Source organism: Grammomys surdaster, unplaced genomic scaffold (genome assembly GCF_004785775.1).
Source record: "Grammomys surdaster isolate TR1022 unplaced genomic scaffold, NIH_TR_1.0 126187, whole genome shotgun sequence".
NCBI classification, from domain to species: Eukaryota; Metazoa; Chordata; class Mammalia; order Rodentia; family Muridae; genus Grammomys; species Grammomys surdaster.
Window position 1 is genome coordinate 6093599 of NW_021620993.1, and position 13379 is coordinate 6106977.

General features: G+C 54.1%; 1 protein-coding gene across 7 annotated transcripts in view; it reads right to left on the reverse strand.

Moving 5' to 3' along the window:
* Positions 1-7241, reverse strand: part of Fgfr3 (fibroblast growth factor receptor 3) — a 15716-nt gene extending 8475 nt beyond the window's left edge. For 2 of the 7 annotated variants that reach the window (XM_028758041.1, XM_028758040.1), the window contains exons 1-4: positions 7011-7241; positions 6453-6658; positions 1080-1349; positions 772-825 (exon numbers count right to left, since the gene is read on the reverse strand). In XM_028758041.1, coding sequence (XP_028613874.1) covers positions 772-825; positions 1080-1349; positions 6453-6555 — 427 coding nt within the window. In that variant the 5' untranslated portion in view covers positions 6556-6658; positions 7011-7241. Of the gene's footprint in view, positions 1-771; positions 826-1079; positions 1350-5631; positions 5708-6452; positions 6659-7010 lie in introns of those variants that run through there. The other 5 variants (XM_028758037.1, XM_028758036.1, XM_028758038.1 and 2 more) reach the window with 4 other exon arrangements.
* Positions 7242-13379: the final 6138 nt, after the last annotated feature.

Genomic DNA, 13379 nt, shown 5'->3' on the forward strand with positions numbered 1-13379 from the left:
AATGCTGCCCACTACCAGCAAAGTCCAGAAGGTGACCCTTTAAGTCACCCCAGAGCCTAAGCCCATGTTGGACATAGGCACTAAATACAGCCTGGGAAAGGCAGAAAGGCAGAAGACACAAACTTAGAGCAAGGCTACAGGTAATGTGGCTGGTGCAGGAGCCAGGGGCAGGGGGAAACTAGGTTAGAAATTATGCTCTGAGCACAACCTGGTAAGCCAAAAGAAAAAGGGAAATGAGAGGCCAAACAACTCCTCAGTACAGTAGTCTCTGATGGCATCAGTGCTAGATTCCTGTGTAGAGTCCACTCTCAAATCTCATACAAGCCCCTGTACCCACTCTCCTTGCCTCCATACACCAGAGACTCATTTCTCAACACCTTGTCCACTCTTCCCCAGAAGTCTCCAAATGGTCCAAGTACTCAGTCCCCACAGCCTAGTCTCCAAGTTATAGACCCCGCCACACACACACACACACATATTCCCTCTGTGATGACCTCTTTACAATGTATACCTCAGCCTGGCACATCCACTGTTTCCTCCTGCAGGCCTGATCCAACTAGAGCCCTTCATCCCTGGATCTACTTGCTCCTCAGCAACAATCTGAGCTCCATGCCTGGCTATCCTCACACCTGTGGTACCCCTTCCCGCCAGAGTCAATACCAAAGTCCCTGCAGAGCAGCCTGCCCCTCACTGCTCCGGTCTACCCACCTCTAACCACCAGAGAGGCATCCCGACCCCAACCTGCGCAGTGTACCTGGGCTCTAATCTCACCTGTGTCTTCAGCCACATCCTCCCCATCTTCATCATCTCCTGAGGATGGAGCATCTGCAAGTTACAAGTGGGGGGTTCTGTGATACCCCTACATCCAAAGACCTGCTGCTTCCCATATCTGAGGTCACTGCTCACCACCTTCAGGGCCCACAGCCCTACCCTGGGGGTCCTGCCTTCACAAGGCCATGCATTCAGATGGCACCTACTTAGGAGTACCCCTTCCTCTCTATCAACAACCAGCAACACTCCTGATTTCCCTGGCTATACAGCTGTTCAACACTTTGCCACTCCACCCACCAAGCACTTACCCGTCACCCGCACACTGAAGTGGCACAGTACACGCCGGGTGAGCCGCTGCTGGCAGCTGTAGACCCCTGCATCCTCATGGGAGGCATTTAGCACTTGAAGCCTCTGAGGTCCCACCAGGATTCGGTGAGAGGCCACCAGCCCTGCACCATCCTTAGCCCAGACAGTGGGGCCTGTGGGGGCACCTCCAGGGGGATGGCAGCTTAACTCCACGGTGTCCCCACTGCCAAAGGCCACTTGCTCCTGCTGGCTAGGTTCAGGCCCTAGAACCTCTGTGGAAGAAATGATAAAACTATGAAACAAGTTCTCCAAAGCAGCATGCTGTAGGCCCAGCACTTCACTTTGCAAACACTAGCAAAGGCTGTATGTAGGCAAGTGAGGGATGTGGCCCTGGAGCCTGGGGTCCTGTCAGACAATGCTCAAACCAGGGGTGGAAAACTGTTTTAGTAAGTGCCTGGGCCATCAGTGTCTCAGCTCTGTCAATGGTCTGTGGTAAGGCTTCTGGCTCTGCCCTATAGGATGAATCTGTCTTCCAAAGATTACCTGAAGAGGCATAAGCTCTCCTGATACCTAATCATCTACAAGCGCCAAGAAGGGTTTTGGACAGCTCTGTGGTACAGCACCTGCCCAAAATGCCTGAAGCCCTGAGCTCATCCTCAGCACCAAGAAAAGTCACCAATTCCTCTTCCTCTGATCCTTCCACCATTTGGAAATGTAAAATCAGTTCTTAGCTCACAGGGAGGCACAAAAGCAGGTTAGAGACAAGCTGTCCTTCCCTGGCCTTTGGCTCAAAGCTCAGAGAAAGAATAGAGAAGCCCTTTCAGAACCCTCTTTGCACCCAACCCTCATCTTGGCTTCTAAACCAGTTTGGATGGAGAACCAGGGAACAGCACACACTTTGACAACAGGAAAGAGAAAGGTAGGTACGGTCGCTCATGTACTCAGAAGGCTGAGGCAAGAGGATTGCCACAAGCTCAAAGCCAGCCTGGCTATGGTGTGAGACTTTCTCAAAAACAAAATCAAACACAAGGTCATGCAAGAACATAGGTGGGCAGCCCTTGCTTGCATACACCATGAGGGCTGCTGTTTGTAGGAGCTGTGTATACCAGCTGAGGGATCCTTGGTCAGTCCATGCCTTGCAACTTACATACCCATCTCACATAGCCAGCTGGGAAATTACGACAGACATTAAAGACACCATTCTGGTCTCTTAGGTCTCTAGTCAGTGGGCTATGAGGTCTATATGAGCTCACAGGGTGGCTGAGAACACAGGATCCACATTTCACAAATGAGGACCAGGTTGGGGGTGGGGACTGTCAGAGTGGCCATGTGAGTCAAGTGGAGCCAGCCTCCTACCCTGAGGGCTAAGGAACTGGAGTAGCATAGCTCCTCCATTAGGCAGACACCAGTAATACACTTCTCCCCTGCCCAGGTGCTGCCCTGCTCACGAGGGGGCCCAAAGACTTCACCCTCAAGGACACATCACCAGCTGGGCTATCTCCCCCAGGCTTCCCTGCCAGAACTTGACAATGCCCATCACAGGGTATCTGGGCTTGGGGCCCAGGACAGGAGTGGGTGGTCCTGCTAAGCAGACCTCCTTCCTCAGATCCAGCTGGACTGGCTATAATGTCACTTGTCATTCCGCTGACGCATGGCCTAGATTCGAGGCCCAGCTGTCCACTCTGGTCACACCAGTCCTTGGGCCTAATTCTGTCCATCCCAGAGACAGCCCACAGGCTCAAAGTCCATCGGGATTCTGACAGACAGAGGGAACCATATACCCCAAAAATATCAACGGAGCTCATGTCCTTCAGAGCCTCACGGCTTTAAGTTATCCTAGGTAGGCCCCATAGCCAGGAGCCTACTATCCTGACTTCCAGTTCTCCATTCCTGCTGCCGTCCTATGGGGACCACCCAGTGCTGGAAGCTGCTTGAGTTCTCCCTCCACAGAAGAGCAAGAACAGGCTGGTCAATAGCCTCAGTCCAGGCCTTGGCCCAAAGGCAACAGTCAGTTGGTTCCAGTTTGGTCTGGGCAAGACAACCGGTCAAGCCATTCACACAAGTATTTGCTTCAACCTAATCCAAAGATGGACTGGAAAATAACATGGCCTTCCCAAGTCAGACCGGAGGTATAGGGTGGCAAGGGGAAATGGTCCAGTCAGCTCAAAGAGCTGACCTTTGATCTATCCATCCATCTTGTCAGCTAGGAGCTAGGCGAAACCAGACACCTGGACTTTGGGGGCCTTGGGCAACAATGTATCCACCAACAACCACCCTAGGGTCACAGGGTTTAGAGGAACGTATGACCTGACTCAGGTAGCAACAAGGGAAGGACAGTGTTGGACAGTGCTTGAGACAATGCAGAATACAATAGTATACCATATTCTGAGGCAGTAGAAGCAGAGCACTGACCAGGGGAACTCCCACACCCGTCAGCCTCCAGGAGTACATGAGTAACTCCCTAGGCTCTACTAATAAAGGAGCCAAATGCAGCACACAAGCACTGGTACTTCTGTTGTGCTTTTAAAAGAGGCAATGTCCCTACTACATGGATCCCATAGCACCTAACCACATTGCTGCATGGTACTAACACGGACCTGGTTACCACATGCTCACTGTTGCAGGCTAAGAGACACTGTATCCCAATGAAGTTGTACTGGGCCTAGGGTCTCACAGATTGCTGCTGTTTCCTCCACCACGGCACAATGTGCAAATCCCAACTTGCAGACCTAAGCCCAGAGGCCTGTAAAAAAAGGGTGCCAATGAGGGGCGCCTATACCAAAGCCTCTTAAGTCAAACAATGGTGTGAGACCACAGCTGACCAGCCAGAGGGAGGGCTGCATCCCCTGCCTGGAGGACCTGACAGCCCAAGTTCTGGTCACTCCTGTTGCAATGCAAGTGTGCTCTACAAAACCAGCATCAAATCCAGACGTGTCTGAGGTTGGTCACCCTAAGAACTCCACAGACTTGGACTTTGGAGCAAAACCAGGACACAGATCTGAGCAACACCTGCTTTGATAGTGAACACAGCTGGTGTGGGAGGTGTATGAGTAAAATAACCCAAGAGAAAGGAGGGTGACCCAAGGGGCCCTGAAGCCATTGGTCTCTTGCCTGTCTTACTACTCCTTTGCACTCCCCACCATCTCACTTTGAGACATTCCAGTTTCCACACTTTTATAACAAAGTCAAGAAAGGAAGACAGAAAAAAATGAAAGAAAAATCCAGAGGCTGGGCGGGCTAATGAGGGCTTACTGGGGATTATCTGGTTTAATCCCCCCAAACAACCCTGCCATTACCAGTCCTCTCTAGCAGGACAGGTGAGGAGACTTAAGTTCTAGGAGAATACCCAAGCTGAGGTAGGTCCCAACCCCAAGTGGCTTTGTTCACAGCTCAGTAATTTCTCAACCTGGCAGGCCACCTCTCCCCAAAACATCATCTACCCCCTAACCCACCCTGGGTAACTCGTTTTCCTTCTAGGCACAACTACGGGGGTTGAGGGTGTCGTCCAGGTTCCAAGTGAAACTTGCGACGTAGAGGACAAGGAGATTCTAGACTCAGCATAGGATCCAAAGCTCCAGAGTCTAAGATCAGCCCAGGTTAATGAACCACTGGGAGGGCTAGCAAGGCTCAAAGTCCAGCCTCGGGAGCCCGGGGAATGGGGGGGTGGAAGGCCCTGCTTCTGCAAGCCGGCCTGGGGGTCAACCTCTAGACCCCTACGAGTTACTCTCCTACACTAAACATACCAGCAGGGCTTGCCCCACCAAGGGTGGCCAGGTTAGGCTGGGACCTAGCCCCGCCCCACAGCCCTTGACCCCAGCCAGCTCCAGCTTGGTAATTTACGTTCGTAGGGAAAGCGCCAGCCCAGACCTCTGTAAACTTCACCATGTCTTTGTATTTTTACAGCCTGGCCCATCTCGTTAAGGAACCGGATTAACTTTATTGGCCTATCAATTCCCTACCTGTCTCACCAGCTCAAACGCAGAAACGAGGGGCGGGCGCACATCCCACCGATCCCTGCCGGCCTGGCTCAGCTTCGGTTGCCCGCAGTAGGGTCGTGCCAGGAGGCCACCGTCACTGCCTGAAGCACAGAGAGGGTGTGCGTTCCGCCCCACCGCCCCTACCGGAGCTCAGTGACACCCGACGAAAGGAGTAATATCTTCATCTGAATGCACATGCTAATGTGGTCCCGTCTCCGCCCGGGAAGCCAAGCAGTTCGAGCAAGCGCTAAAAGCGCGCGCTGACCTCCCGACCGCCTCTGTCACGCCGCTGAAAGACACGCACATTCAAACTCCCGGCCCACTTTCATTCATAAAAAAAAAAAAAAGAGAGAGAGAGAGAAAGAAAGAAAATGACATTGTTCCAGGAGACTACAGCCGCTGGAGAGAGGGGCGCGGGGGCGCCGGGAGGGGCACAACGCCATCTGCCTCCTCCCGCTGCGCCCGCCACACTCGCACCTCCCCGAGAGGCCACGCCGCCATCAATGCGCGGTCTGTGGCCGCGGAGGTACAAAGGAGCGGCTGTTCGGGCCTCAGCTCGGGTGGGGCGACAGCTTACCGAGAGAAAGCCTCCCTTCACGCGGCCTCCCGCCAGACCGCTGCTCTGCATTGCCACGCTGCAACCGGGCACAGCTGGGGCCGCGCGCGTCGCACCTCCGAGCGGCCGAGGGACGCAGAGCCGACCGTGGTTCCCTTTCGTATCCTTGGCCTCTGGCCCCATCTAAGGACACTCAAGTGTCCCAACGGACTTTCTGGACCAGCGGGGCTACCTAGGCGGCACCAAGATCCTGGGACAACCGCCCTTTATCTCCCAGCGTGCGGCCTACAGGGCGGTCGGTGCGCGCCCCTGGGAACCGACCCTCCAGGCCGCCTACAGGATAAGAGGGGAGCGGCGGCACTGAAGCTGTCACCTTGTCATGCGAAACACTTGAGAGCCGAACTTTGGCTGGAATACTACTATCCACTTCGCCAAGTCCAGCCTTCCCTTAGCTGAAACAGAGCAAGAACTGTTCCGGGAGAACGACAGAATCAATAACAGACACTTTTCGTCCTCTCAAATCCGAGAATCAACAATAAGAATCGTGGGAAGTCAGCTCGCGCGCCTTCCCGACGCGCCTCGGCCTGGGACCACCGCCACGGCGCACCGGTCCCCGTGACGCCTCGCACTTGTGTGGTGGCTCCCAGCCTACAGACGCCCCCCATAAACTGCCGCGTCAGAACTGACAGCGATCTGCGTGGCGGGGTACAAAACCCGGGCGAACTGGCCACTGTGGTGGTACTCAACCCAACGCCCCTTCCTCACCCAAGGGTCGTTCGCCGTTGCCAAAGCCCCTGTGGTCAAGGGCGATCCCTGGAAAAACACCTTGGGTCGGTCCTTACCTGCCACCCTACGCACAACTCGCTGCTCTGGACCCGGAGGCTCGGAAGTACCTCCAGCCACGACCGCCACGCAGAACACTAGCACGCAGGCCGGGACTACCATGGCTCCAGAGCGCGGGCCGTGGGGTCCTCAAGCGGCACGCGCGGGCATGCTGCAATCCCCCACGCCCGGCTCCGGCGCCGGTGGGAGGGCGCCGCTGTGGAGACTACAGGAGGAGAGTACTGAGTTACTCCGGAGGGCACCCGAGAAGCGCGGCCTCAATCCTAAACCCGGACCCCCGGCCGCCCCGCCCGGCCGCCGACTCCTAACTCTCCCGGGCTGCCTGGCGCCGGCCGCCTCCTCCCAGCCGCGGTCCCTCCCTCCTCCTTCCCTCCCTGGTTGCCGCAGAGCCCTCCCAGGACGGCGGCTGTAGCCGCAAACTTTCCAGAGCGGGAAACCCGCGCCTTGCCCGGCCTCACCGCACTTACGAACCACTCCACTTCCAGCCCATCGCACCCCCTTACTGCTTCGAAGCCCGCCCGGCCCCTCCGAGCGCCAGCCGAGTCCTTCACACCAACCTGGCGGCCGCTAGAGCCCAGCTCACCACGCGCGACTCCGGCTCTCAGCCCGCTCTTCCAGGGTCTCCACTGTCCCAGTGGCCGGTCGCCCACCGGTGAGTCCCCCCCGCCGGAGCGGACCACACGGCGCCAGCTGCTCCCGCCACCCCCGCTGCCACAGCGCACTGAACTGGGGCTGCCCGGCGCGCAACAGCGGCGGGGGTGGGGGGGGCTGCTCCCGCCACGCCCCGAACACTCCCCTTCCCCGGCGGCCAAGGGGCGGGGGATCCGAAGAGGCGTGGTTAGGCGGGGGCGCCGGGCGGTCCCGGAGGGCGTGGGAGCCCAGCTGGGGCGGAGCAGGCGAAGCAAGGGTCACACACTCGACCCCTTGAAGCAGTGCTGAGCTCAGGACTGTCTACCAGCACGCTTCTCCCTCCAATAAAGCTGTGCTCAGGGGCTCAGAAGGTTGACCTCAGTGGGGGTCCAGGTGTTAGGGCGTCTTCACAGTGAACCGCTGAGCTGAACCCAGTGCAAAGAGCGCTAAAACCTCAAGTGCAGAGCCTGACAGTATTCCAGAAATTCAAATACGTGTGAAGAAGCTTTTCAGCGAAGGATGGAACAGAGTTTACACTATGAAAGACACAGGGGTTGCACCCTAGAAAAGGAGGACACGTTGCTGTATTTATCAAACTGTCCAGTGGCCCGCATCCTGCTCAGGGATGATGTTCACACTTTCCCAAGAACACACAGGTTTGTAAGAAACTTACTATCCAGCCTGGGAATAACCAGAAGAGCTTGGGATACAAAGTAGGGGAGCCTGCCCTGCCCTAGGCCTGCCTGAACTCCAGCCTATGGATGTCCTAGCACAGCTCACCCATCGTGGGGACACATTCCATCTGGGGAGTGTCACGCTGACAGCTGGTCCCTGGAGGATCAGCCTGATCACCCTATCAATGCTGGCAAGCTGTGGGTCCTACCTGGCAGAACTTCTGTAACTGCAACCAACACCACCACCCTGTGACTGATGGCTTCTGTATCTACCCTCCCAAGGCAAGGAGCCTTGTCTGGCTTTCAGTCAAACTCCACAAGGTCTGATGAGGCCTATGGAGCCAGATACCTGGGGTCTTGGTTCAATGCTTCTGCCCAGTCTGTGTGTGGCTTGAAGGACATAAAACACTGCTCATCAGAAAATAATGGCAAGTGAGCCATGAAAACCCTTCACTGGCTCACTGATCACTCTTATCTTCCCCAGATAGCTGAGCAGGACCCTGGCCCCAGAGCCCTCATGCTATCCCTCTGTGTCCACTCTAGAGCTGGGCAGCTCTGCCTACTGTTACTCCTGCTCTGGCCAAGCACCCCTCCCTGCAGACTGGCTAGAATCCAGTCCTAGGTTCCCATGGCACCCCCAGGCAGCTGCCCACAGGTCCTCTCCCAGGATGGCACCCCAGGGGGTCATAGCAGACATTCTCCCCTAATCTATTGGCAGATTAGTTATCAGTAAATGAACCAGAATGTGAGCTCTGACCCCTATTTCCACCCCCTTCGTCTGGAGGATTTACCAGAACCCTCCACACCCTGTACCAACCAGGAGCTGAGCATCCATCCAAACAGCAATACTTCTTTATTTCTCAGATGACCTCCTTGTTCGAAATACCCAGTCAGGAATCTCAGGCCAGTGCTGGTTGTTCTCTGAACCCCATGGCCCAACAGATCATATCTCTCAAGCTACCTTGTTTTAGAAATAGGCTACACATGCAGAAAAGAGGATTCCAGACTGGGTACTTCTACTCCTCTAATCCTCCCCCAGCCCTGTGGCCTGGCATTGGCCGTCTCTCGTAGACCCCTGCTCAACTGCAGCAGTGTGAGGGTTAGCCCCCTTCATCAAAACTTAGCTATGTGCGGTTCACAACTTGTATTCCTGTCTTGAGCCTACTTCCAGATTAAAATCTGGTTGTCTTAAATTTACTTTCCCAACTCAGGACAACAGAAGTCTGAGGTCAAGTTGGGCTGGCTGTAGGCCCTGAGGAGGCTTCTTCCCGCCTATTATATATAGCTCTGGGGCCTCCAAGCATCCGTGACTTATGGCTATCTCACTCTAGTCTCTTCCTCTACCTTCACATGGCTTCTGTGCCTTTGCCATCTCTCCCACATCTCCTGCCTCACGTAAGGACACTTGTGGTTGGATTTAGAGCTGTTCATAAAGTGCAGGATGACCTCACCTCAAGCCTCTTCCCACTGTTATACTTGCAAGACTCTTTTTTCCAAATAAGGTCACATTCATGGATCCCAGGAGATAACACATAGACCTGCTTTTGAGGGAAGCTATCTTCTGCCCACTACACACCTGGCAGTTCCTGGTCCCTTGATATCATGCACAGCCTGACATGGCCTAGGTGTGATAGACTCTCCAACATGGCTGCCACTGTCTGGTGGCCCTTACATCAAAGGGGCACAGCATTTTTAAGACTCCACTGATTCTGTGGGAGTTTATTCTGTGGTCCCTGTGTACCTCCCCTAAGTAGCTGCAGCTCACTTGCCTTGCTCTTGATACAAGGATGTGATTCCTGGAAGGAGAGTCTGTTCTCAGTGTGATTTTCTTATAGGAAGTGATTCTTCCCAAGGCAGTAGGTTCAGCAGGAGTCCACCTGCTTCTCAGAGACCTACACAGATGAGGCTGAGCTCACCATTCTGTCATGAGTGCAGGATAGTGCCAGCCCTTAAATTTCTATGATGCTGCCTCTAACTTAACCACTATATTATCCCAAGCCTCTCAGGTGAACTCCAGGCTGTTATTACAACCAGGTTTTGAGGAGGTCGTTCTCTTTGGCCCATGGCAAAGTCCCAGGGGACAAGGGTTGGAGCCTGCCGACAGCTAGTGCTGATGATACCCCTATCCTAATGATAAAGTCCCCTTCCATGCCTACACCTCCTGGCCCACTTCTGGGGGACCCACCAGCTTTCTAAGGCTCACATGGATGGAGTCTTCTTCAGAAAACATGAGTTGAGGGCAGAAGCCAAGTCAGACATATTAGGGACAATAGCTCAGGGACTCAGAGCTGGGTAGCTTCAGCTTTCTGGGGCCTATGCTGTAGAGCAACAAGGAAAGAGACTGTGGTGGGGCACCAGGTGCATGTGCCCTGGGACGGAATCCCTACAGGCTGGCAGTAGGCAGCCTGATATTTGCCCTTCCCTGACCTCCCCAGCCAGACCAGGGCTGAGGCTAGGGAGATGGCTGTGAGGTACGGTCAGCCGGGAGGAGTGGGAGGGGGTGGCTCCTGGACAGACCTGAAATCACAACTCACCTCTTACCCACAGGGTCCCTGGCAGGTGGCAGCTGCTATAGGCCACAGTGCACCTGGAACCCAGGCAGGGGGAGCCCTGGGACTCTGCCAAGGTTGCACTCAGGGAGGGTGCACTCCAACGGGGCAGCTGCCATTAAGCTGAGTGAAAAGATAAGGGAAACTGAGCCCCAGTGGGCTCCACGGCCTGGCTGGAAGGACTGAAGGCTTTCAAAGCCCCAGAGCTGCTCTGTCTTCTCCTAGGAATCCCCATTCCTTCAGCTACTGGGAAACATCATTACTGTGTGCTCATAGGCTCAGGAGTCAGTGCAGTACCATGGAGAAGGGGCTCAGAACTCTTGTCTTAGAGGACTGGCCTGAGCCGGTTCCCCCAAAGAAGAAACAGGGAGCAGGTTTGAATGGCCATGTGACTGTGAAAGTGTGTCATTCCTGCCCTTCAAATTTATTCTCATAATTTGAGGATTAAAATAAAAGTACATTTGATTTGCACATTTTAACAAAAAAAATGGAATTTTAAAGAACATGAACAAGAAGAGAAAACATTCCAGAAGCCTTCAGCCAACACTAGCTACTCTGTAAGATCCTTAGTTTTAGCTGTGAGATTCCTGACAGGTTGAGCAAAAAGGGCAATAACAAGAATCATGCACTGTTGGGAGCCTGGGTATGCTGTGATATTCCAGACCAAGATTTCTGGCCTCTTTGCCCCTTGGTTCACTCAGACCACTAGACCTCAAGTCCTAACTTTTTTTTTTCCCGGTCTGGAAAATGTGCCTGGATGAGTAAAGAGTGGAGACCGGAGCTGGGAGAGATGCGGGGCGAGGGTAGGGCTACCTGACAAAGACGAGCAACTCAGCAGAAAGCAGGAAGAGCTGAAAGGGAACAACCAGGGTGCCTCGAAAGCCCCTAGGAACAGTGTGTGCTCAGGGCAGTGCCTAGCAGCGATAGGGGTGAGGCCTCGACAACCCAGGGACTGGCAGCGCCGGGCCGGTAGCTGCTGAGCCGTTCAGAAATCTATTTTCCTAAGCTCTTGGCCTGAAACCTCAAGTGTATTTTCCCTAAGTTTTATTTTTTTCTTTGACCCCAAACTCTGGTAAATTTAAGGGAAATTTAATTATGGTGTTTTGGGTCCATTTACACTTAAACCCTCTCAGCATTTTTTCCAGGACCCTTTTGCAGTTCAGCACGCCTTGGGAGCCTTCTAAATGAATGTTTTATTATTTTTTTTTGAAAAGGCCTTGCCCCCCCTCCAACACCCCCCCAGGACTAGCCTTCCTGCCAAGAATAAACAAGTCCTAACTCTGCAGGCTCCAGCAGAACTAGGAATCTAGGCCCCAGGGCCCAGCAGCCCTTGCCACACCCTCCTCCTCCACCCCAGTGGGTCTCTATTACACTGCACGCTTCTCAGTCACTGGCCCCTCCTGGTATCACCTATGGCAGTCTTGCTCTGTCCCCCTCTACTGGTTGGCCCGCTCACCCATCATCCCTGTGTGACCTTCAGCCAAGCATTCAGTTCCATTCTCTTAAGTTTAGAGCAGCCCCCTGGGGTGGTGTGCGCACACATGCACACACCCCAATGAGTTCCTAATCCTCCTGCAGATGGCTTGGGCTGAGCAATCCAGGTCTGTGTGGTCAGGAGAATGTGAAGTTGGTAGTCTTAGAAGTTCCTGACAGTACCCTCACAGAAGCCTCATTTGACAGATGGGGAATAAGGAAGCACTGTCCCAGTTACTCAGTCACCAGAGGTAACCACATTGCTCCCAGAGATGTTTCAGCTGAACTTGAGTATAGTGGAACGTTTAGGGAGCCCTCAGAGCAGTCAGGACCTCACCAGCCCTGGGCTAGGTGCCTCATCAGCCTGAGGAAAAGGACCAGGCCACCCACAAAGCCTGGTAAGACTCTGAGGATGCTGTGGGAGCTGGGGATCCTGGGGGATGCAGGAGATGCTAACACACAGGCTGCTTACAGCTAATTGGAAGAGAGAGCTGTTTGCAGAGAACTCACCAGATAGAGGCTGCCAACTCACAACCTGTATCCACTTCAGGAGCTTCACTTTTCAGGAGTATCTCAGCTAAGATCTAAGGACCATAGGCCTAAATTTCAGCTCCTAAGCCTCCAGCAGAATCCAGTAAGAGGATACAGCCATGCCTATCACCTGGGTCTCTGCCCTAGTTCATAAAGTAGGCATACTGGACGTGGGAGTTGAATGTAGGGGAGACAGATGTAGAAACCACTTCCTTCTTCAGTCTTTTCAGTCCATATCTGAAAGTGCTTTTGCTGTCTGCTGGACTCCACTGGAGACTCACTGATGCTGTTCTGTAACGCATCATAACTATGTTCTGTAACATAGTGGTGTCTGTCTAAGCCCTATACTCCATCACAGGCGGGAAAGCTGAAACATGTTCTGTGACCATCTCTTTTCTCTGAGAACCCCTTTTCTCAGGGTCTTCTTATGCGCTGAACAGAATGTTCACCTGGGATGTTTCTACTCAGAGGGCACATGTAGTCGAGGTACATTAAGAGGCCTGGGGGGGGTGGGCAGGCCGTTTGCTCCTTAGATACCTGTCTCCACATGGCTCCCAGGTCCTTATTGACCTTGCTAACTATTCTGGCCATCCTCTTCTGAGTCACCACTTGCTCCCAGCCTCCAAGGTCCCAGCACCGAGTAGGATGGACAGGCAGGGTCTACAGCCCCTAATAGAGATGTCTGTGCTTCTGGAGGCCCTCTCCTCCTAGCCACGCCCATTGCCTGCCCCTCGCCCTGGCTGCTGACAGCTTTATTGTCCACTAGCCTGGGCTGGATAGGGACTGAGTGTGTGTTGAGTCAGCCCTCTGGGGTGGGAAGGTACTGACCATGGTTAAGGCAAGTGTTATGAGTCTGATATGGGGTTCCCAGGCAGTGTGCACATGTATCCACATATGTGTCCATGCTGATCTCTGCTCAAACTAGGCTGTCCTTCTGGCCCCAGCTAGGGAGTAGGGGATCCCATGGCCTCTCAAGCCCAAGTCAAAGTTGCTAACAGCTGGCTGGGAAAGGAATACAGAAAGTTTAATTTAGAGGAGCAGGGCCAAGTGGAGGCCTATCTGTTCCTGA